At 43.5% G+C, this 23,974-nt stretch overlaps 2 protein-coding genes across 2 annotated transcripts in view; one reads left to right on the top strand and one right to left on the bottom strand.

Annotated features, from left to right (window-relative positions):
• Positions 1-23,974, bottom strand: part of maml3 (mastermind-like transcriptional coactivator 3) — a 174,419-nt gene that overhangs the window by 67,494 nt on the left and 82,951 nt on the right. The window contains exons 2-3 of the mRNA XM_050044243.1: positions 22,061-22,804; positions 18,750-19,700 (exon numbers count right to left, since the gene is read on the bottom strand). Coding sequence (XP_049900200.1) covers positions 18,750-19,700; positions 22,061-22,804 — 1,695 coding nt within the window. The remainder of the gene's footprint in view (positions 1-18,749; positions 19,701-22,060; positions 22,805-23,974) is intronic.
• Positions 11,035-18,716, top strand: LOC126390113 (uncharacterized). The gene is made up of 2 exons (XM_050044253.1): positions 11,035-12,285; positions 12,649-18,716. The coding sequence occupies exons 1-2, from the start codon at positions 11,647-11,649 to the stop codon at positions 14,686-14,688; spliced, it is 2,679 nt and encodes an 892-aa protein (XP_049900210.1). The 5' UTR covers positions 11,035-11,646; the 3' UTR covers positions 14,689-18,716.

Below are 23,974 nucleotides of genomic sequence, written 5' to 3'. Positions count from 1 at the left end.
AAGAGAGTCTGTGTGTGTGCGTGCGTGTCTCTCAGTGTGTGTGTGTTTATGTGTGTGTGTGTGTGTGTGTGTGTGTGTGTGTTTGGACTGTTTGTGAGTGCGTATATAAGAGGTAAAGCACCCAAGCATGCATTTCTGTTTCTGTGAGTGTGTGTGTGTGTGTGTGTGTGTATATGTAAGGTGCTGGCGGGGTGACAGCAGCCTGTTTAGTATGCAGCCTTCTGACTGCATCTCCCTTCCTCCCTCCCTTTGGCCCACAGACACAGCATAAGAATGATATACCCCCCCCCCCCCCCCTGCGCGTACACACACATACACGCACTTGGCTATGGTCGCTCTTCTACATATACACACACTTAAAGTCACATACACTCAGACACCACGTGCCTGCAGACACATTGTGTCATGACTGGTTTCTTACACAGTGAGGCCTGTAGGTCAATGTTGTAGATGAGGTTAATATGAAAGAGGGCTTGGTTACAGACACATCAACATGTTCTCATCCCATGTCGTCACATATCACCGCTTTTTCAGCAACCTTTCATATTTACGTACTTGGACATCAGCATTCGTACGGGAAACAAACACTGGGCTCCTGGGTGAAAGTCCAGGGTTTGTTAGACCCATTCACCACCCTTCCCACCCACCCTATAGGGACTCTCCAGCTCCTTATATAACGTTGTTACCGGCAGCATTTCAACCTGATGCCATCCAGCTACGTGTCATACCACTGCGACAGGTGCCATCTGGCCACTTTATTAACTGACATCTCCTGTCCGCGTATCAAACTGCTGCAACACATCCTCTGAACCGGGAACTGAGGTGGTTACAGCACTGAAACGATGTCTGTGTAAAAGGGACAGCTGGAAGGACAGGATCATGGCCAGCATGGGTGTGACATTTTGATGATGTGTTATGTATGAGCCCCTCCGTGGGAGATTTAAAAAGTAGCTGATAGCAGTTAGTGGCTAACTCAAAGAAGAAGAAGAGCTGCTGAAAATGTCTGCAAATTAGAAAAACAATGAGGTCCGGGAGCTCCTTACCCTCTGAGCAGAGGATGACATCAGCCGCCATATAACGGAGATGGTAAATGTTATTGCCATGTTATACCATGCACTTGTTATTGTTTAGAAAATGCTGCTGACGTGTGTGTTATATGTCACACTAGAGGCCGATGCTGTTGTGTTACGTCGTGCCCATCAGATTAAATAAATAATTAGATTCTGTGATGGCAGCATGCTCTCTAAAATCACACACAGGAGTGGCATGATTCCACTGTCATTTGGTTTTGTGTAAAAATGCAAAGGCAGCATGAAGAAGGTGACTTCATAGTGTATGGAGCTACATTAGGGTCAAATGTTTTGTACTTGAAAAAATAAAATTTGAAACTGAAAATTCATGTGTTGATCTTGAATTTTGAAAAATACAACAATGTATTCAAAATAAAAATAAGTGTATGAAACGTTTTTTCAGGTTAAATATAATTTTGATTCACTTTGGTAATTCTTTTGAATGAATAATTTATTTTTACTTTTCACTTCCATATATATTTTAACATTTGAGGTCTTATTTTTTCCAGTTGCATGTTTTAGAGTTTCAGATTCAGATCTTATTTTTTACAGTTTCAAATCTTATTTTTTCACTTTCAAATCTTTTTTTCACTTTCAGATCTGTTTTTTTCTTTCAGTTTCAAATCTGTTTTTTGAGTTTCAGACTTTTGACCCTGATGTGGCGTGGGGGGCAGTGGCATCAACTGAGAGGGGTGTGGAATCATGAGTGACAGTGCCTTCAGGGAATGTAGGAACTAAAAAAATTCTGACTCAACACTTATATACACCATATTCATGTGACTGGCAGTGTAAAAATTGATGCCAGTGACAAACTTCCATTTAGAAATCTGTTTTAGACAGTACTGAGCACCAATTGCGGTATAAGAGTGATAAATTATGCCAGATTTTGCAGCTCAACAGCCACATTTTAAGTGCTGGTATGTCCGATTTCCACATAGCACTGTGAACGCAGCGTAGTGTCCACTTCACTTTCGATGATGCCGTCCGGTCGGTCGGATCAATCTGCTGGAGCCCATACATCCAACACACAGGTGAGAAATGTTAACTAAGTTTTGGGAAATCATAACAAATATTAAGGGGTCGTTTTTGTGACAACATACTTTTTTTTTTTGTGACGTCTTTTAAGTTGCGAATTTGTCAGAGCTGGAAAGTGTGATTGTCCACAGCTCCATCATCACGGTCCTGTTGATGCTTCCTCATCCAGTAAACGTGTCCCCTGGATGAAACCTTTGAGCTTGGGGAAAAGGAAACAATCCTAACACACCTCCCTACTCACCTGACCTGGCTCCAGGTGATTTTTGTGGCACCAGGTGAATAGGGAGGTGTTTTAGGATTGTTTCCTTTTCACGTCTAGATGTGGAAGCATCAACAGGGCCGTGACGATGGAGCTGTGAAAATGTATGTTGTCACAAAAACGACCCCTTAATATTTGTTATGATTTCCCAAAGCTTAGTTAACATTTCTCACCTGTGTGCTGGATGTATGGGCTCCAGCAGATTGACCCGACCGACTGGATGCCATCATCGCAAGCAAAACGGACACTACGCTGCGTTCACAGTGCTATGTGGAAATCGGACATATCAGCACTTAAAATGTGGCTTTTGATCTGCAAAATCTGGCATAATTTATCGCTCTTATACCGCAATTGGTGCTCAGTACTGTCTAAAACAGATTTCTAAATGGAAGTTTGTCACTGGCATCAATTTTTACACTGCCAGTCACATGAATATGGTGTATATAAGTGTTGAGTCAGAATTTTTTTAGTTCCTACATTCCCTGAAGGCACTGTCACTCATGATTCCACACCCCTCTCAGTTGATGCCACGCCCCCCACGCCACATCAGGGTCAAAAGTCTGAAATTCTAAAACATGCAACTGAAAAAAATAAGACCTCAAATGTTAAAATATATATGGAAGTGAAGAGTGAAAATAAATTATTCATTCAAAAGAATTACCAAAGTGAATCAAAATTATATTTAACCTGAAAAAACGTTTCATACACTTATTTTTATATTGAATACATTGTTGTATTTTTCAAAATTCAAGATCAACACATGAATTTTCAGTTTCAAATTTTATTTTTTCAAGTACAAAACATTTGACCCTAATGTAGCTCCATAATAGTGGCCCCGTAACGCAATCTCTGTGTAAAAAGGGCTACAGAAACACACAGACACACTGGTGATAAATACTCCACCATACAATGACATTCCTCTGAAAAAGCAGCCTGTTGGTGGAGGTGAATATTGATATTTTCTCTCCAACCCTGTATTCACACCCCCAGGGCGTGTCGAATGGGTGGAGATGGTCTGTCTCAGTGTGTTTCCTCTGGTGCTGTCAAAGCCAACCAAACAGCTTTGGTGGTGTGTTTGTGTGTGTGTGTGAGTGTGAGTGTGTGGGGAGTTGGGGAACCCTGGGAATTGTTTTCCCTCCCGCTGCCGCTTTGCTCACAAACAATTCATATAGACACATACACACACACACACACACACACACACACACACACACACACACACTTATGTCAATATATTTGCATTATTATACACACACTGTCATGCATGTTTACTGTGTATTATACACACACATGCATAAACTATCTTACATAACTTATATTCACACAAATACGTTACACAAGAAAAGTCTTAAATAACACATATCGGACACATGCATGGTCTAGCATCGCGCGTGCGCGCACACACACACACACACACACGTTTCTATACATGCTAAGATCATACACTAACACTGATGCACACACATTTTATTGATTGGGAGTGGTGAAGTGGAGCTCAGCACTAACAGCTCCCTCTAAGCACAGGAGAGGCAGAGTGGTTAAGGTGGCAAGGAGGAGGCAGAGGGAGGGAGTATGAGGATAAAGGGAAAGGAAAGGAAAGGAAAGGAAAATGTTAAGGAGAGGAGTAGAGGAAAAGGAAAGGAGAGGGGAATTAAAGAAATGAAATGAAATGTGAGGGAAGGAAGGGAAATGTAAGAAGCAGAGGAAGAGAGGAGAAAACAAAGAGAACAGGTATAAAAATGGACAGCAGAAGCAGAGAGAGAGCTGTTTGTCTTGTGTTTGTCTTAACAGGAAGCATCTCAGAAGGCACAGAAAGAGAGGGAGAGCAAATACACAGCGGAACACAGCAGTCTCCACCCTGCCCCCTCCACCTTCCCGCTCCACCTGAACACCCCTCCATAACCCTCTCCCCCTCCCCATCTTCCAAGCCTCTCTACAGGATCTGAGAGCAGCTAAGCTCAAGCTCTGACACGTGTGCCTGAGAGAGAGAGAGAGAGAGAGAGAGAGAGAGAGATAGAGAGAGAGAGAGAGAGAGAGAGAGAGAGAGAGAATGAGCAGTATTCACTTGTGTGTGAGTGTGTGTGTGTGTGTGTGTGTGTATGTGTATGTGTGCGACACAGAGAGAGTGTGGGGGGGGTGACAGAGTGAGCAGGAGATGAAATATATGTTCGTGAGAGACGTAGTGGGGGCGGCAAGGTAATATCTCCTGCTCATGGGGATAGATGGAGGAAGGAGAGAGAGAGAAATTACCCTGTTATTCTCTCTCTCTCTTCCTCCCCTTGTTGCCCCTTCCCTCCATCTTTTACCACGTGTTTGGTAATAGAGTCAGGCAGCTAATGTTTTTTGAGGCTGATACAAATATTGATATTTGTGAGTTTAAAAATTCTTAGAACTTTTAAATCAGCTATTGTTCGTTTAGTTCACATAAATGCACACTAAAACCCTTTTATTTTCCAGATCCTTTAAATTAAAAATCTAAATGTTCATAAGTAAAATAAAATGCTGAAATAAATAAAATAATAAAATAAATAAATAAATATAATAAAACAAAACAAAATCAAATCAAATCAGCTCCAAGGCACAGTTTCGGATTTAGGTGGATAAACTGCACCCATTCTTGAGAATTGGGACAAATCATGTCCTACCAAAAAAGCCTTAAAATGATAACTTATCAACACACTAAATTTTTGGGATTAAACATTATTTCATTTATCATTTTAGCCTTCATTTATATGAAATAAATATGATTTATAAAATATTTATATATTCTATAATATTTCTAAATGTGCCTTGTGACAGAAAACGGTCTTGTCCCAGACAAGAATTCACAACTTCAAATAATTTAAAAACATGTTAATAGCCTTTAAAATCTGAAACAGAACATACTTATTTTACAGTGTAAAAATGTACTGCTATAATCATCTTTGTTTTAAAAATGTGTTTTTGTGACAATGTTGTGGCCCTTTAAAGAGGTGTCCCAGATTTTTGTCAACTCTGTCAGATTTCTACAAAAACATCATTTAATCAGATAGGCTACAATAGTTAGCTACATCACAAGGACCCCTGTCTCACTTCCTGGTTTCCAAAAGGGTGTGAATGCTGCTCCATTACTGGTAAGCTTCCTATTTTTTGATAAACTGTGTTGCCCTTCTAAATCCTTCTAAAAAGGCTCCTCACTACGACTGCTATGAAATTAATAAATATATAACTTTTTGTCAACTCTGTCAGATCTCCCTTTAATAGTCAAGACTTTGAGGTTTTAAAATATATTTTCCAGCCTAACTGAAGAGTAAAAATCAAAATTCTAAAGAATGGCTGATTGGCAGAAATGTAATGTAATGTATATTTTCTGAAGTGTATAATCACCTGAAAATAAGAACCATTGTTTTTTTGTTACCTTGAGCCGTTAATATCAACATAGGCTGCAGGTCCTTGTCTACAGAGATCAGATCATGTTGCACCTCCATGTTTCTACAGTAGCCCAGAACGGACAAACCAAACACTGACTCTTGAAAGAGCCTTTCGCGTCTTAACATTTTTGTGTTGGCCACCATATTCAGCAGTCCCTTTGAGATGAGCCAAACCGCACTGAGAAATCACTGATTTTTAAAGTGAAACTGCTTCATTCAGTGTTTTTACCGGTTTAAATCACTGGCCGTTTTTTTTGTAGTGGAAGAGACCTTTACAGATAATTCGACTCCCAGTAAAAACTTCTCTACATGTGGATCTTAAATTATCAGAGAGAAAAGGTGAGTACACATTAGCAGGTGCTGGGGTAGCAACCCGTCTGCGATGGGCCAAACAGTGTCAGTGGTGTATAACGTTGAGCTGCTTTTTTCAGTGTTTTTTCACATTTTAATCACCTGGTCCTTTTGTTTTGGAGAGGAAAAGACCTCTGTGGATAATTCGGCTCCTGGTAAAAACCTCCTGAACAATGAGCACTGAAGGAATAGTGACCAGGGTTAAATGCTTGGCACACGAGAGAAGTTTCAGCTGGTTGCAACCTGTAATCCTCACTACTACTGTAGATGCCACTAAAGGTGGATTTATAGTTGTGCATTGGCTTTACGCAGAGCCTCAATGTAGCCAACTTAAGTGGCCTATGCCTTTGTGAACATTTATACTTGTGCGGTGGCGTGTCTGTGTCACTCTGCTGTTACACCTCCAGAACACTAGTCGGTGGTAGGGTTTCTGTGAATCGCTGTGACGTTTGATTGATTCAAAACACACATTAAACATGGCTTAATACTCCACAACACTGATTCGAAGTATATGTTAGCAGTCAAAATCAGACGATAATATTGGTACAGCCAATGTATTGGTGGGGTTCTAAATCAGCACAGGAAACTGGCTCTGGGTGTGTTAGGTATGCCACCCCTGAGACCTTGTGGAGGTCAGGGTTCTCTATAGAAGAGGATGTAGAAAGGGATAAAAAGAGGACAGAGAGGATGATGAGAGAGGCTTTACCTCTGGAAAGAGAGAGGGGTGGAGAAGGCAGAAAGCAGGACGGGCTTTGTCAGAGTGTGCATGCCTGTGGGTGTTTTTCAAAGCCTGTTTATTTGTTGAATGTGTGTGTGTGTGTGTGTGTGTGTGTGTGTGTGTGTGTGTGTGTGTGTACACATGTGAGGGGGCTGTTGTCGTGACTCACAGGCCTATTAGCACCGGCGTCGACTGCAGTCAGTGTGCGACACCGTGATCTTCTACACACACAAGCACACACATGTGCTCCCTTACACACACACACACACACACACACACACACGTACTCATCCACAAATACACAAAGTTAAACCTCCCGCTGCAGTTTATCAGAATGACACCAGAAACCCTCCTCTGAGCCCAACACCTGTCAGTCCATCCTCATCCAATCATCACTCAGATAACCCCAGAGACCCGCCCTCGCTCTGCTAGCTTCACACAGCTGCACACACGCTTGTGCAACAAGCCACATCCGCCTCACAATTATTCTGTCACAGACACACACACACACACACACACACACACACACACACACACACACACACACACACACACAGTGAGGCGACTGCATCATCAGTCACTTGCAGACAATCACACAAACATCTTCCACAGACTCATTCACGCGCCTGTGCTCCCCCACTTGCTGCTTCCACTGAGACATCAACCACCGTGGCAACAGTAACCGTGACAACAGGCACAAATTAGCGTCATGGCAATATGCAAAGAGAGGGAGCAACAATTAAAGTTTAACTAACGAGCTTTTGAGGAGCGAGGCTGAAGTTTCCCCAAGCAGCTGCTAACTGGATTAGCCTACACACACACACACACACACACACACACACACACACACAGAAACAGAGAGGATGGAGCACAAAGACAGTGATGTTTAAGCACCTCCTGTGAGATGACGCGCGCACACACACACACACACACACACGTTAATGTTCACATACGCTAATGCAGATAAAAACAATCAGAAACACAGCTAGCATCACTTCATCCAAACTCTAACATCACCACTACCAAGGGTGTCTCAGGGGATATCAACATATTAGGGCCATTATCTTTCATTCAAAATTTTACCGTACGTTCAAAAGTAGTTAATGTTCAAATTAACCTCTTTGAATTCAAACTTTATAGTCTATAAGCGCAACAGACTGTTTGAAGTAGTTTGCTTTGTGGTACAGCAGAGGGCGATCTAAATTTCACTATCAGCTTGCCCTCCTGACCTACCAGCAAACTACGTTGAAGCTACTGATGTTGTTTGTTACTAAGTAAAATGAGGCCACTCGCAACCAGAGCCATCCTAAGCGGACAACAATGACACCAACGCATCTGAAGCCTGATTTATGGTCCTGCGTTAAATCAACAACGTCGCTACGTCGTAAGGTATGTGGCTACACAGAAGGCTCGCTGTAGCCCCCGGCGTAGCCTGACGTGCACCTCCCCCAAAAATGCACACACACAGGCGACGCAGACCCAGCGCAGACCGAGATGGCTGTGATTGGTTTGCTTGGTAGCAATGCATTTCCGGTTCCGTATTTCCAGATTGCGCCATCCCCGCCATCGTTAAACATCTTCTGTTGTGATGTAGATGTTGCACATATGTTGCAGTATTAAGGCCCATTTATGCTCAACGTTCAATACGGATACGGACGGAGCCGTCTGTCCGTGCTCCGCGTTCATTTCTCTGTGACCGGAAAAGCCGGAAGCTAAACAAAGAATCAACTAGAGACGACGATAACCATTCAGGAAAGGAACGCAGCCTCCTACCGCTCTGGCGGTGAATTGCACCGCGACGAAATGGAGTGACGGAGAAGTTCGAAGGGTTCAAGATGGCGTCACGGCTACGACGTAGGTACGTTGTAGGTACGACGCAGGACCATAAATCAGGCTTGAGAGGTAAATGTGTAAGAATTTTGGGTTCAACACCAAAGTTGGAAAAGTAACTAACAAAGACAAAGCTGTTTGTTATTTTGTGCAAAGCAGCTGTCTTATGCTGGGTTCACACTACGAGTGACACAGCATCAGGCTACAATTAATTTTCAATGGAAACTGGTGACATGAAGATACAAACTGAAGTCCAACATGCAGCTGCTGATGGCTGTGATGCAGCACAAACAAAAGCTGAGCTGGCCTCAACTTTTTCAGTACTCCAGTGTCAAGGTGAGGTGTCAACCAATCATATGTATTTTTTGTTTTGTTGCTGTGGTGCTGTGTTATTTAGCTTAGTTAGCGAATACTATGCTAAATTCTATGTATTGCAGTGCACACGGGGATGCAATAGGATGGTGAAATGTGATGTTAAATGGGGCTCCGACACTGATTAAAAGCAAAGATGTTTTCATGACTAAGAACATACTTTAGATGACGATCAGTCTAGGTGCACTGTTGCAAGTAGCAAAGACACACAAGCCGTCACGACGTAACTACATTAATCAGTGCTTTAGCAGCAATTCCACGGCAACTCGGTGATCATGTAGTTGGTCAAGCTGTTACATTGTTGCTTGTAGTGTGAACACGGGGTTACTCTGCAAGGACAACCAATCTGCGAACTCACCTGCTTAAGTTAGCATGCAAGTGAGGCAGCTGAGGTGCCACACATGAGCGGAGCAATGTCAAGTGTTCAACTTCGTGTGAATGCCTACTACTATTAAGGAACTCATGATGCCATGATATAAAATTCTAAGTAGCACGGCAATCTTAAAACTCATAGTGCAACTGTACAGCACATAGGAAAAAAAAGATTATACTACAGGATAATACACTTGCTCTTACCACAGATGGGTGGACATTGCTGGCCACACATACTTAAGAGACAGTCACAGCCCACTGTACAGTCAGTCAGTCTCTGTATGTCAAACTCATAGGAACTCTACAATTATGTTCAGAGCACTAAGGAGCCAAGAGGAAACCATGCAGCTGTCCATATTGCAAAAAGCATTGGCAGCACGCTGGAATTTGACATCTCCTGTAAAATGGTTGTAATGTTAGCTTTTGTCATTGACAACGCTCTGAACTACGTGACCGCCATACACATGAAATAACTGGTAATGTAAAGTCAATATAGTAATGAGTAATGTTAAGATAATGAAATAACTGGTAATGTGAGGAGGGGAAATTCAAATTCTTTTGAATGACGTGTGTGATTTCAATTTGCTCAATATGATTTTTTGAAAAAGTGACAGCCCTACAACCTATCAGCACAAATTACCACAACCAGAAACAAACACACACACAAACATACATACATATAAACCGTTACCTATCCAGCTGAGCTTTAAAATATCATCAGCAGTTTTACATTGATTTACCTGAATAGTCCAACCAAGGCTCTGTCTATGAACTGAGCAACAAAGACACAATTACTGCTGGAGAACAGAAACAGAGAGTTACAGTATACACACAAAGATATCAACAGGCTAACAGGTTTGCTGTTCCTTGCTGATCCTGAGATCCCTATGTGTTAACTGTTGTGACAGATCATATAAATAGTAAGCAGTGATGAACCTGTTGCTAATACTGCCTTTGGTTACTCAGGCAATATGTTAAATTTGCAGAGGAAACACTGCTATATACATCTTAAAGAAATAATTACAATAAAGACTGCTTACCATCTATCATTTCTCTGAAAGCCATGTCCAAAGTTCCAATGTGGGGAAAAAAAGAGCATCACTCTTAATCTCAGCTTGTAACTGTAGCACTTCCTTGTTTACTGCATTTGGCATATGTTGTCATTATTTTCAAGATTTCTCACCTTGACATACTGAAGAATTTTGCAGCTTTTAGTCCAATGCGCCTACAATTTGGGCACAGATGGTTTGAAAACTCTAATATTAAAGAGCTGATTGCCAAGACCTCTTTTAAGGCTGACAAATATTGCCAATTGCATTCAGTTTAATGTCACGTCTGTAACAGTGTTTGTAATGAAGTTACTTCAGTGTTAAAGTCATTTCCATTAAAAGAATACTCTAGAGATTTTGCCACTTCAGTAAGGTTGGCAACAAGTTTGTTACACAGACTTTTCATTTAAAAATTTGTTGGATCGAGGCCAAGGTAGCCCTGATGACATCACTACGACATCATGAGGGTTATTTTCTCAGACCTGGCAAAGCCCTTCCACAGCCACAGAAGACATTATAACACTGTTTTCATAGGCTAAGGAGTACACAGGTGTGTAAAATAGTGGATTTCTCCTTGGGGTGGGCAATATAGATCTAATATACTTGTTGTATTGCTGCTTGTGGGTTGTATAAAATCACTATATCATGAACATCTAAAAGGTCACGTAATTTTTTTAAGGCACTAGCTCGAGACTCGTGTGGTGGCAAAACTACTATTTAATGAATAGTTTAAAGAAAAAGTCTTCACACGTCGGCTGTCTTTCTTGAGTTTTAATAAGCATTCATGAATGGAGACACTCACACATATACAACCGCATGAACAGTCAGTCAGTGAATGCCTACCAAGTCCTCTCGCCCTGCTATCTTTATAGTTCCCATAACACATGCACATCAACAGTCAAAATATGTGGCGCCTTGACATTCCTAAGACACAACATCTCTCGAGACTAACAAGGACACTTGTTGTCCTCCCTGGCTCATAATCTTAGTGTCTGAGCCTCCCTGGCTTGTGACCTTGGTGTCTCTCACCGCTGTGCAGTGCGCATGCGCCACGGTGTATGCAGCCTGTTCCAGTCGCTCCTGCTTACTTTAACTTTGTTTTCTACTTTTTTCCTCTCTTCTTTATCTTACTTGTTCTGTTTTTACTTTAGTTATTTATTAAGCTACGTCCTCTCTAATCATGCTTGTGTGGAGAGTTTTTGTTGTTTCGCTCGTGGTGGAATCGCTCCTTTTACTCTGCCACTCGACCGTCGCTCAGCAACACCGCATTGTTTACTCCAGGGATCAGCTGATGGAGCTGAAGCCGGCCGGCTTGGCTACGGTGAGGGAGGATATACCTGCTGAACTTTGGAGGAAAACACACCGGGGTTGCAGAGGGAAAAGATCGCTACGGCGGCGGAAAGGAGCGAAACACCGGAGACTTATGGAGAGGAAGACATTCAAGCCGTGTCTCCCATCTATCATCATGGGCAACGTGAGATCACTGGGGAATAAGATGGACGAGCTTACAGCGCTAACCCGGAGTCATCAGGAATACCGGGAGTGTAGCCTGATGATTTTCTCGGAGTCATGGCTACACACGGATGTTCCTGACCACAATGTTTCCACCGTGGGTTTCCACACTGTCCGGGCTGACAGGGACTGCACTAAGAGCGGTAAGCGTAAAGGAGGTGGGCTTGCTGTTTACGTGAACAACAGGTGGTGCAATCCTGGTCACATCACAGTCAAAGACCGCATCTGCAGCCCGGATATTGAACTGTTAGCTGTGGGCCTCCGTCCTTACTATTTACCCCGTGAATTCTCACATGCTATTGTAGTGGCTGCTTATATCCCCCCGTCCGCTAACCCGACGTCGGCATGTGACGTCATCCACTCCACAATAGCCGGACTACAGACTGCACACCCGAGTGCTCTCATTATAATCTCGGGTGACTTCAACCATGTCTCTATTAAAAAGACACTCCCGAAATTCACCCAGTATGTGACCTGTAAAACCAGAGAGGAGAAGAGCCTGGACCTGCTGTATGCTAATGTAAAGGACGCATACACCTCCACGTCCCTTCCCCCGCTGGGTAGATCAGATCACAACTTGGTGCTTCTCACCCCCTGCTATGTGCCTCTAGTGAAGAGGCTGCCTGTGACCACAAAGACAGTGAGGACATGGTCAGAGGACTGCTATGAGGCACTGCAGGGCTGTTTTGAGGTGACTGACTGGAATGTACTCTGTGAGCCACATGGAGAGGACATTGATGGGCTTACTGAGTGCATTACAGACTACATTAATTTCTGTGTGGACGGCATTGTCCCAGCAAGGACTGTGCGGTGTTACCCAAATAACAAGCCTTGGGTAACAAAGGACATCAAAGCCATACTCAACCTGAAGAAGAGGGCTTTCAGAGGTGGCAACAGGGAGGAGCTGAGGGACATTCAGAGGGAGCTGAGTGCAAAGATCAATGAGGCTAAGGACGGCTACAGGAGGAAGCTGGAGAGGAAACTCCAGCTGAATAACATGAGCGAGGTCTGGAGTGGTATGAGGACCATCACCGGTTACAGACCAACTAGCAGTGGAGCTGATGGTAGTGTGGCTAGGGCCAATGAGTTAAATCTGTTCTTCAATAGGTTTGACACTGCTGCCCTGGCCCCTGTTGGCTCTCCTGCTGACTGTCTCCAGCCACCACCACTTCTGACCCCCCCTCCTCCTCCTGATAGCACCTCATCCAACTTGGTGAGCCCCTCACACCCATCCCCCACTCCTCACACCTCCTCTGGCTCCCATGCTACCTGCCCTCCTCTCACTTTGGACTCCAACTCTCCCCCTCCTCAACCTGCACTCTTTACACCTCTACATGTTAGGAGACAGCTGAGCAAACTCCCCGCCGGTAAGGCTGCAGGCCCTGATGGTGTCAGCCCACGGGTTCTCAGAGCCTGCGCCGAACAGCTCTGTGGAGTGCTTCATCGTGTCTTCAAAATGAGCCTGAGCCTCCAGAGGGTCCCTGTGATATGGAAGACGTCCTGCCTCGTTCCAGTGCCAAAGATGCCGCAACCCAGCGGTCTCTCGGACTACCGACCGGTGGCACTGACGTCACATATCATGAAGACCCTGGAGAGACTTGTCCTGGAGCAGCTCAGGCCTATGGTCAGGCCGCACCTGGATCCCCTCCAGTTCGCCTACCAGCCCCGGATTGGAGTTGAGGATGCCCTCATTTACCTGCTGAACCGCATCTACGCCCACCTGGACAAGCCGGGGAGCACTGTGAGGGTCACGTTCTTTGACTTCTCCAGTGCTTTCAATACCATCAGGCCTGCTCTACTGGGTGACAAGCTGACGGCGATGCTGGTGAATCCCCCCCTTGTGTCCTGGATTGTGGATTACCTCACTGGCCGACCACAGTACGTGCGCTTGCGGCACTGTGTGTCAGACACAGTGGTCAGCAATACCGGGGCTCCACAAGGTACTGTCCTCTCTCCTTTCCTCTTCACCCTTTACACCACGGACTTCAGCTACCAGACAGAGTCTTGTCATCTTCAGAAGTTTTCTGATGACTCTGCTATAGTTGGATGTATCAGCAAGGGTGAGGAGGCTGAATACAGGGCTGTGGTGAATAACTTTGTCTCATGGTGTGAGCTGAACCACCTGCAGCTCAACACAACAAAGACAAAAGAGCTGGTGGTGGATCTGAGGAGAACGAGGACACCAGTGACCCCAGTTTCCATCCTGGGGCATAACGTGGACATTGTAGAACACTACAAGTACCTGGGTGTGTTCATAGACAATAAACTGGACTGGACTAAGAACACTGAAGTCCTTTACAAGAAGGGACAGAGCCGCCTCTATTTTCTGAGGAGGCTCCGCTCCTTTAACATCTGCCGGACTATGCTGAGGATGTTTTATGAGTCTGTGGTGGCCAGTGCTATTCTGTTTGCTGTGGTGTGCTGGGGCAGCAGACTGAGAGTAGCCGATGCCAACAGACTCAACAAGCTGATCAGAAAGGCCAGTGACGTTGTGGGGGTGGAGCTGGACCCTTTGACAGCAGTGTCAGACAGGAGGATGCTGTCAAAGGTGCGGGCGATACTTCAGCATGGCTCTCACCCTCTCCACAACGCTCTGGTCGAACTGAGGAGCACCTTCAGCCAGAGACTGATTGCTCCTAAATGCACCACTGAGCGCCACAGGAAGTCATTCTTACCTGTGGCCATTAAACTGTACAACTCCTCCCTCTGATGATCGGACTCATTTGGCTATTTATAAAACAAATCACACAATATAATTACTCATTCTTATTTCATTTATAATGCTACAACCATTTCATTGTATATTGTATATATTTCAGATTGTCTACTTTACTGTTTTTATTATTTATTTTACTTTATTGTCTACTTTAATATTTTATTTTATGTTAATGTCTACTTTAATATTCTATTTTATTCTATTTTATTCTAATGTCTACTTTAATATTTTATTTTATTTTATTTTATTTTAATGTCTACTTTAATATTTATTTTATTTATTTCATTGTCTATTTTAGTATCTTATTTATATCTTCATCTTTATCTCTTGTTTCCATTCATGCTGTATTTCTATTTCTACTTTGCACGGAGCATTGGAACAAAAACAATTTCCCTCCGGGGATTAATAAAGTATTCTGAATCTGAATCTGAATCTGAGTCACAGTAGGGGTTAAATGAGCAACAGATATCATTAGGTTAGAAGTTCAGTTTCATAAAAACAAGTAACCTTATACAACACATTATAGGTTAAATAATTATGTTTAAATACCAGAATTTTCCATCACATTCGCTTCGGCGTCTTGGCTCTCTTGCTCTCTCCTGTGGCTACAAGGATCCTAAATGAAGACCCTGACTAAAGGCCCTGACACACGAAGTTGACGGTTGGCCGTCGGTCAATGTTGGGCTGTTGGTGAGCGTCTGTTGCTCTAGTCTTTGCAGTGTGTCCCCTACCGTTGGCCTTCGCTGGCGAAAGACAGTGGAGCCTGCTTATGAATTAAATCCTTCTGATTGACAGTTGAGTTCAGCGCACAAGAAAAGAAATGGAAGTGAGGAAAGTAAACAAAAGGCTTAAGTCAAGAGGGAGTGAGACCCAAACAAATTTGTTACATTAGGTAGAATTATTTTTCTTTAGCCATTGAGCTCTTTAGCAGAGACGTTTCGGATTGGTTTGTGTTATCGTTTACTAGCGCACAGTCAATACGCTCTGTTATTTTAACATTGGATTGTGTTGTTAATGCACTAACTGGCTAACTAGCGTCAGGAAGGTCTTCTGGTTTCCCTTTTTGTATGACTAATACAGGCGACGACCATCTACTGGTATGGAGGGGTATTTCCTGCAGGCTCAGAATGTACGTGCTGGCTGGCTGTCAGCTGTAGTCTTCATGGTGTGTTAATGTGCAACTTTTTGGCTGAGACACAGGTGGCACAGCAGTTTTCATTGCTGCTAGTTCTCTATAGTTCAGTGTGTCTGGACCCCCAACCCACCCCAGACATGGATTATTATTTCCATGCTTTGTATGCACAAATTGATGAAACGGATGGATTGCATTTTACTGAAATCATATTCTTATAATTACATGTGACAAATAAATAGACTGATCAATAAATGTTACCTCTTATTGTCCACATCCTGATGCAAAGCTCATCTGCACCCTCCTCCACCCTAATAAATATCATTCCAGTGGAACTAGATGCATGTAAAACTGTGAACATTTTGTATTTCAGACTCTCCATTCTGCATTGCTCACTTATTTTTCTCTTTCCAGACCCTTGACTTTCCTTTTTAATATGCTCCATCCTCACTCTTCAATAAATCTCCCTCTTTCTGCATTTCTTTAAGTCATTCTTTTTTTTCCCCTCTGCACATCCCTCTCCTCTCTCTTCCTGGTCTCCATTTCTCCTCTGCTCACTCAAATAAATCTCTCCATCCCCTTTTTTCTACCAACCCCCTCCCCAAATCTATGAAACACACACAAACATACATGTGCGCGGACTCGCACTCACTCACTTACGCGCACAAACACACAGCCCTTCAGGCAGCAGCCACAAAGGCCCCATATTAATAAATCTGCTCCTTTATTGGTGCTGAGTGTCTCTGGCAGGGAGAGAAAGAGAGGGAGGAGAGGGGGAGGGAGGAGGAGGAGCAGGACAGGAGACGCAGAGATCACCAGAAGGGAGGAGGAGGTGGCTGACTGTAACCATATCATGAACACAAGGGAGGCAGAGTGAGAGAGACAGAGAGATAAAGGGAGAAGGAGACAACATTGACAAGTGAATCATCAACAAGCACGCACACACACCAGCACACACACTTTCTATCGGCAATAACACAATGGCCCTGGGATAATGAGAAGAACAATACAAGTGTGATGTGTCACTTGTGTAGGTGCTCATTTGTTAAGGTATAGTCCACCCACACTTCCTTAAAGACCTCCGTACTGCGATTATTAAGGACACCTGCCATGTGGCTGAACCACTGGAGCGTTCACAGTGGGCTGTGCTGGTCACTGGACTCGGGAAACAAACTGCCCGAGGTGGGTTTTCGGTAATGACAGCAGCTAGCTTGGCTTAGTGGTCCAATCTCAGCCATCAGTCAGCTGTGACAGATTGGGGATATGAGCTAAGGAGCCGTTTAGCTTTGGTGTTTGGCGTGGTGTGTGAGTGCATGCGCTTGTGTGTCTGGGGGAGGAGGAGGAGTGTGGGGAGGCTATCAGTGCTGCTCGTGTTGCAGAGGCATCAATACACTGTCGACAGGCCATTTTCCTATGCCTGTTCCCAGCCCTGGCTTGTTGCTGGGGAAACTACCGCCATTTTACCTTCTCTGGCTGCACCTCTGGGAGGTTTTGTAACACAGAAATACATTTTCCATAATCTGTCCCGGTCAACTGTTAAAATAAGCTTGTATTAGCTTGTATTTTTATTTCCTTGCTATAGGGCATTCAGAGTGTAAAAATGGAGTCAAACTTATCAGTAGTGGTGTAAATAACTAATTTTATCACAATACGATATTGTATCAATTCTTTGGACGATGATACAATATTTTCCAATATTACAAAATCTGTCACGATACGATTTTGATTCAATGCAATTCAGGGGCCTGCAATCAATATGAGATGATATTATCTGCCGATTTCACACAATCTGTTACAGAAGGCGCTGCCAACCTTTTTCTTTTTTCCTTTGGGCCATAAAATAGAAAAACACATGAATAATGGAAATAATTGTAACCACTTAATTGCAGTACTTTAAACTGACTCATGGATAAGTTAACCCTCAGAGCTTTAACCCAATCCATGATCTTTTTCCTAAAAATTGAAGGCAAGCTTCTCCCAACAGCCATAACACACGGATTAACAGCAACATTATTTAACAAAAGTATAAAATTTGGCTCAACACTAACTGTTAAGGCTCATTGACAAAACAACTGTTTTTTGCTGGTGACCCATTATTAGCTTTAGCACATTTACATTGCGTCAATTAGCCTTACCCCACTTTATCTTACTAACCATTGGTGTAAGTCACTTCATGCCCCAACAGAACAGCACATTTTTTCAGCCCATTATTGAAACAGAGCAGCTAATGTTACTGTAGCGAAAAGTTAGCAGAGTGAAATGCCCATCCAGGCAGGTACGTCCTTTTTTATCTCCATACGGCATGTGCTTTGTCTGTTGACCCATACTTTATCCGAAATCAAAAATATTTCCACACTGTTGATTTATACAGAGTAAACAACCTTAATGTCATTGACTTTGTCTCTGCTGTTTGCCATCATCTGCTTGGCGCTGTTTGATTGTGATAGAGAATTTTGAAATAAAGGCGCAACACAAAGATGATGATGTCGTTCAGTGTTTTCACTTTGCATCAACGATATTGGATCTGTGATCAGTGAATCAATTTATCGATCCAGATCGATGGATGTCAGTGTATTTTATAGAAAAACTCCAGTGAACAGCCAGCATTACATATGGTGCCTCAAGGATTGACAGGCAAAAACTGTTGGGTGTTTCGTGCTCCTCCCAAGGTCACGGGTTGAGTGTTCTGTAACACCACCACCCTGGCACTCATCTCCACAATAACAGCTTTCTGTTTCCATCTGAAAAATGACTCTGAAATCAGAGCCAAAGCTACAGACAAACAACTGTTGAAGGAAATCGTCCTGCTGAACCAACACAGACCCAACAAGGTTGACTTCACTTAAACTGCACCAATGCAGTGCAAACAAATTTGAATAGCTGCATTGATTAAAACTGTAACAGGGAGCAACAGGTCCCTTACCTGTCCATGAGGCTGCATGGCGCTGTAGGGCATGTTCTGGTTCAACACTTTCTGCTTCATCAGCAACATCCTCTTCTGCTCCTCACTAAGGTGGGCTGTCTGGCCTGGAATTGGCCCCTGGGTCTGTCCTGGCCCTGCGCCCTGGCCACCGCCTCCCCCACCACCCATGTAGGGGGGCATCATGGGGTTCTTCACCTGATTGTTCCCTCCCATGGGAGGAGTCATCCTCTGACCTATGTGATCAACCCCGCTGCCACTGAAGTGACTCAGTGGTTTGGTGTTGTTATAGGACAATATGGCTGCTGTTTGCTGCTGTTGTTGTTGCTGTTGTTTGGACAGGGTGTTCTGGTTGATGCTGTTTGGCTGTTGCTGGCCCATCATGCCCATGTGGTTGTGAGGGAGGTAGTTGTTCATGGGGGCTTTGGGCCCATTGTTGGGGGCCATCCCAGCCACTAGAGGGCCCTGTGGCGTGTTAAAGGCTTGCGGTGGGTACATCATAGGGCTGTTGGGTTTGTCTTGGTTAAAGGGACCAGAGTTATAGGGACTGGTTGGAGCGCCTGCAGGGGACCAGTTAGCTGCTTGTTGCTGCTGCTGCTGCTGCTTCTGCTGCAGCAGTTTAGCACGTTGCTGAGCCATTGCTTTTAGCTGCTCTGCTGGAGAAAGCTCTGGCGTCACTGGTCCTACAGGCTGACCTCCAGGGGCAACTCCAGCAGCTCCAGGTCCTGTGCCTGCCTGACTGACCCCTGGGCCAGGGTTCATAATGTATCCATTCCCAGGCCTAGAGACTGCTTGTGTCTGAGCCTGGGTGGGAGTCTGAGGGGACCGAGCTACGCAGTTGTGCAATGGGGAACCTGATGCCATGGCAACGGCTGGAGACTGCTGCAAAGGTTGCTGAGGAGGCGTTCCATTGGCAGTGGTGGCAAACTGAGGGCCTGACGAAGATGGTCGGACCTGCGGAGCCCAAACACAAAAAAAATCCCATGAGACTTATTTACTATTAACTCTTACAAGAATTGTTCAACATAACAACAGGAGGCAATTAGCTTAAATAAAGACTGGAAACAGCTCGCCTGGCTCTCTCTGAAGTTCAAAAATATGCCCATCAACACCTCTTAAGCTTTCTAATTAACACATCTTCCCTTGTTTGTTTAATCTGAACATAAACAGTACAGTAAATTTAACAAATTGTGGTTTAAGTGGGAGTTACCTTTCAGAGTCTTGTTGTTTGAAGGTTTGATACCATCTAACCTGTGCAGATATATTAAAGCTCGTGCTCACCAGCCATATATAGCAACCAGTGACACAGCTGCAAACTGCACGAAAGCACTTGATGGATGTTGAACTCTTGTTCGTCACAGCATGCAGCTCTCCCATAACTCACAACTTGTTATTTCTACATTTCAACAAATGAGATACAACTTACTAATTAGACAACTTAACACATGTTTTGAACTTTGGAGAGAGCCAGGCTAAGTGTCTGCCCATCGTTTCAGTCGTAATGTTAAGGTGAGCTTATCCCATCCTGGCTTTAGCTCCATACCTACAATGCAGACATGAAAATCAATCATCTAATCTAACTTTCAGAAAGAGAGTTATATGAGTCATAGCAGTGGCATATTCATTTATTAAATGAAACAATTAACAATTAAACAATATTAATTAAATGCAGGGGGAAAAAGAGGTTGCCTTGTTTATTGTGGTAATTTACAAGTAACGTGAAATATCTGTTTTAAGAAAAACAAAGTCGAAGTGAGGAAGCAGACAACGGCAGACGGTCAGAGGACACAGACCTTCAGCTGCTCAAATAGCAAGTCGAATTTAGCCAGCGCAAAGTCCCCGCTGGATTAGGAGACTTTCTGCTGCTGCCTGTATAAAGATTAGACCAAGCCCACTGTGAACCTCTGTGCTAGGGTTTGCGGAGGCTGAATCTGAGTTGCTACAGCCACTAATGAGTCTGTCTCCTGAGCTTCCACCCTCTGTCCTCTAGCTCAATAGTCTTCCAGCAGCAGGTAGAGAGGGATAGACTGCAGGAGTCCTAGCTAGCTAATTCTTGTCTCATTTGTGGTCTGATAAACAGAGGTGCAGGGCGAGGCGCTGAGCACAGCTCTACAAAGGAATAAGATTTTACTCGTTTAAAAAAAAAAAAAAATCAATAGTGGTGGTCAATATTGATATTACAAATGAATCAATGTATGGGAAACACTGCAAGCATGATGAGCAGGGACAGCTGAATATAGCAGTTTAAGTTTACTTCAAAAAGTATATTTATAAAATTAATTTCATTGCACGTGTAATGCACGTTTTAGGAAGTAAAAATAAGTGAGTAAAGTTTATTCTGTAGTCACAGAGTCATGGAGTGCTTAAATGGAAGAAAATAGTTAAAATTAAGACCACAAACGCACTTTATTTACTGCTTTTCTATGGAGTATACAATGCTGCTGAAATAAAATATATGTGACATGCATTTCCCATTGCCAATGTTAAAAAAGTAAACAAAAATTGCAATTAATCAGAATATCAAATTACACTACTTGTGGAATTTTCTAAATATATTTAAAGCCCTTGCAATATCCACATAAATCTGTTCATAATTTACAAGACTATTTTTTGTCTTGCTGGAAGCCATCTGTCTCAGACCAAGATATTGTACAGCTAGCTTAAAACTTTATTAGGCTATATTATATTCCCATCACACTGTGTAAGCATTTCATGTTTGTTTGCTTCTCATTCTGCAAATCTCATTGTTTTGTCCACGTATTAATAATTTAGAAATGGTACACCGAAGGAGTCAACTGTGTGAATATAACTATGAACTGAAATCAAGAATCAATTCTTCTTTAAAACCAGTTCAAATTACCTGATTCCTGAAGACAGGATGAAGGAGTGACTGGGCATGTCTTACCCCCCTCCCAGTCCCAGCCCTGCCAACGTTGATACTTTTTCGTATTCTAGAAGTATTTTTTGAATTTCCAGGGGAGAGGCACTTTAGACAAAATTCTGTAGTTTAGTTACTCTACAGCAATTATTATTCATTACCTTGAATCCTTGCATCAGCAATGGACCGTAAACTGCAATTTATGCAGTGCATGTAGATTATACATGCATGTTGCTGTTATGAGATGTCAATCTATTTTGTCTGTTACAATTAAAAGCAATCAGCATTTAAGTTGGTAAGTTAGTTACACGCTAACAATGTACGATAATTCTACCTTTAGAGAAAACATCAATTTGTGACTGAATCACCTAAACTGGTAACAAGTTGGGGCAGAGATAGGGGTTATAGGACATAATGTGACCTTCTTAGTACTGACCTGTGGTGAGCCCATGGGAACCTGTGGGCCTCCCTGTGGAGGCTGAGGAGGAGGAGGCAGGGCTGCTGCTGGTGCCGCCCCTCCTCCGGGTGCCGTTGTGTTCCCAGCTGCTTCTTGTGGGCCTGGTGTCTGATTGTTTGCCAGTCTGCCAAACTCTGCTTCTTTCTTGTCCTCAAAGTCCTCATTAAAGAGGTCGTGCATATCATCCTCTGGCACGGTGTTGGCCAGCTCATCGATCAGCTCCTGCCACTCCTGGTCATTGAGGTTGATGTCAGAGAACAGTTTATTTTGATTGGACAGAGACTGGGGATCAGAGGACTCCATCCCACCTCCGTCATCCAGTGGCTCCTGTTTCAGGTCTTTGAGGAGGCCGAAGCTGTCCTCCAGGTCCAGCGAGCCATTCAGCTTCATGTCCGGGAGATGGCTGCCACCGTTCTTCCCTAGCTCATCTGATGCCTGGCCTACATGGTTGCCATTGCTGTTTGTAGTGTTGTTTCCGGTGGAAGTGTTGGGCCCCCCAAGCAAGGGTTTAATGTCCATTTGGTGATGTAGTGGAGAGATGGGTGGTACATTGTTGTTATTGTTGTTGTTAGGGAGACCTGTTAGTGAATCCAAACCACCAGAGCCCTCCTTCCGTACCCGTTTGGTAGTTGGTGAGTAGCTGCCTCCATCACAGATGCCATTCTGTTCTCCATTGAGAGGCGATCGTGCGCTGTCCAGTTTTCTCTTTACAGTCTCCTGGAGCTGTATCGAAGACAAAAAAAGAAAATGGATTAGGTCGGGACAAGCACCATAGATGGGACGTGTAAGCAATATGAAAACTTTTCTGTGGTCCTCAGGCTCCTAACAATGGAAACAACATGAGATACCAAATCAATAAGGCAACAAGCTGCTTCCTCTCTACACACATGGAGAACCAGCATGAGAACGCAAGAGGTGTGCTGGAAATCAAAACATCACCAAGCCAATTTTATTTTCTCTACAGCTTCAATCTGGCTGATCACACCAGTTCTTCCAGAGAGCACATCCATTTATACAAAAAATGGAAATGGCAAAAAGTAAAACATGGGGCAAAGCAATGCAGGACAAGCAGCCCTCTTTGCAGGCTGGAGTCAAGGTTTTCTAAGGAGGGAAGGAAAGATTAAAGAACAGCTTGTTCAATCTGTAGTATTCTCTCTATCATTAGCATCAGCCAATGAGCAGATGAGCTGCCCAGTCAAAATCCACACCCCATACTCAGCCTTAGTGTAAGCAGCCAACGCACAGTTCACCAAACTTAACTGCCTCTGTCATGACACAGATGAGATAACAACAGGGTGCTAACAAATGCTGGCTGGTAGTTTAAGGTAATCACTATCATAGACCTAGGCTAAAGAGGAGAGGAGGTGTGGAGGGCCAGCAAACACAAACTCAGACGTAGCAAGTAAAAAACTGAGACAAAGGGAAGAAAATAGGAAAAGGAATAAGACAGGGATGGTAAAACTTTTTGATTGCAGGCCATATACAGAAAAATAGAAGCAGTCACAAGCTGAACTAAGTGCATACATTTTCAACCAGTTACACAGCAAGAAAACCAGTCAGTACTTTTACATGACATCAAAGAAAATGGGTTTATTGTGTTAGTCTGACTAAAACCAGACTCTTAAAATACATGTAAACACGGAAGTCCGACTGAAATTGTACTAAACCGAATTTCTCAAAGTTGGACTAACACACCTAGATAAAGTGATTGGGAGTGAAATTACTCCTGCGTGATTACAGTCAATTGGACCCAAACTGGCCTAGGTGCTCTGTGCATGCTCCAAAGCTTCTGCCCTGGGTTCTTGACCCAGAGGTTAAACAGCATTAAATGTCTAACAGAAGAAGAAGCCAGTAACAACATAACACCATAACATCATAACCACATGGGATAGC

Source organism: Epinephelus moara, chromosome 5 (genome assembly GCF_006386435.1).
Source record: "Epinephelus moara isolate mb chromosome 5, YSFRI_EMoa_1.0, whole genome shotgun sequence".
Lineage (NCBI taxonomy): Eukaryota > Metazoa > Chordata > Actinopteri > Perciformes > Serranidae > Epinephelus > Epinephelus moara.
The sequence above is the reverse complement of the archived record's forward strand: the minus strand, read 5'-3'. Positions and strand labels throughout refer to the sequence as shown.

Coding starts and splice junctions, on each gene's coding strand:
- LOC126390113 (XM_050044253.1), top strand. CDS start 11,647: ATGCTTGTGTGGAGAGTTTTTGTTGTTTCGCTCGTGGTGGAATCGCTC. Junction 12,286..12,648: donor TCTCACATGCTATTGTAGTG/GCTGCTTATATC, acceptor GACTGCTATGAG/GCACTGCAGGGCTGTTTTGA.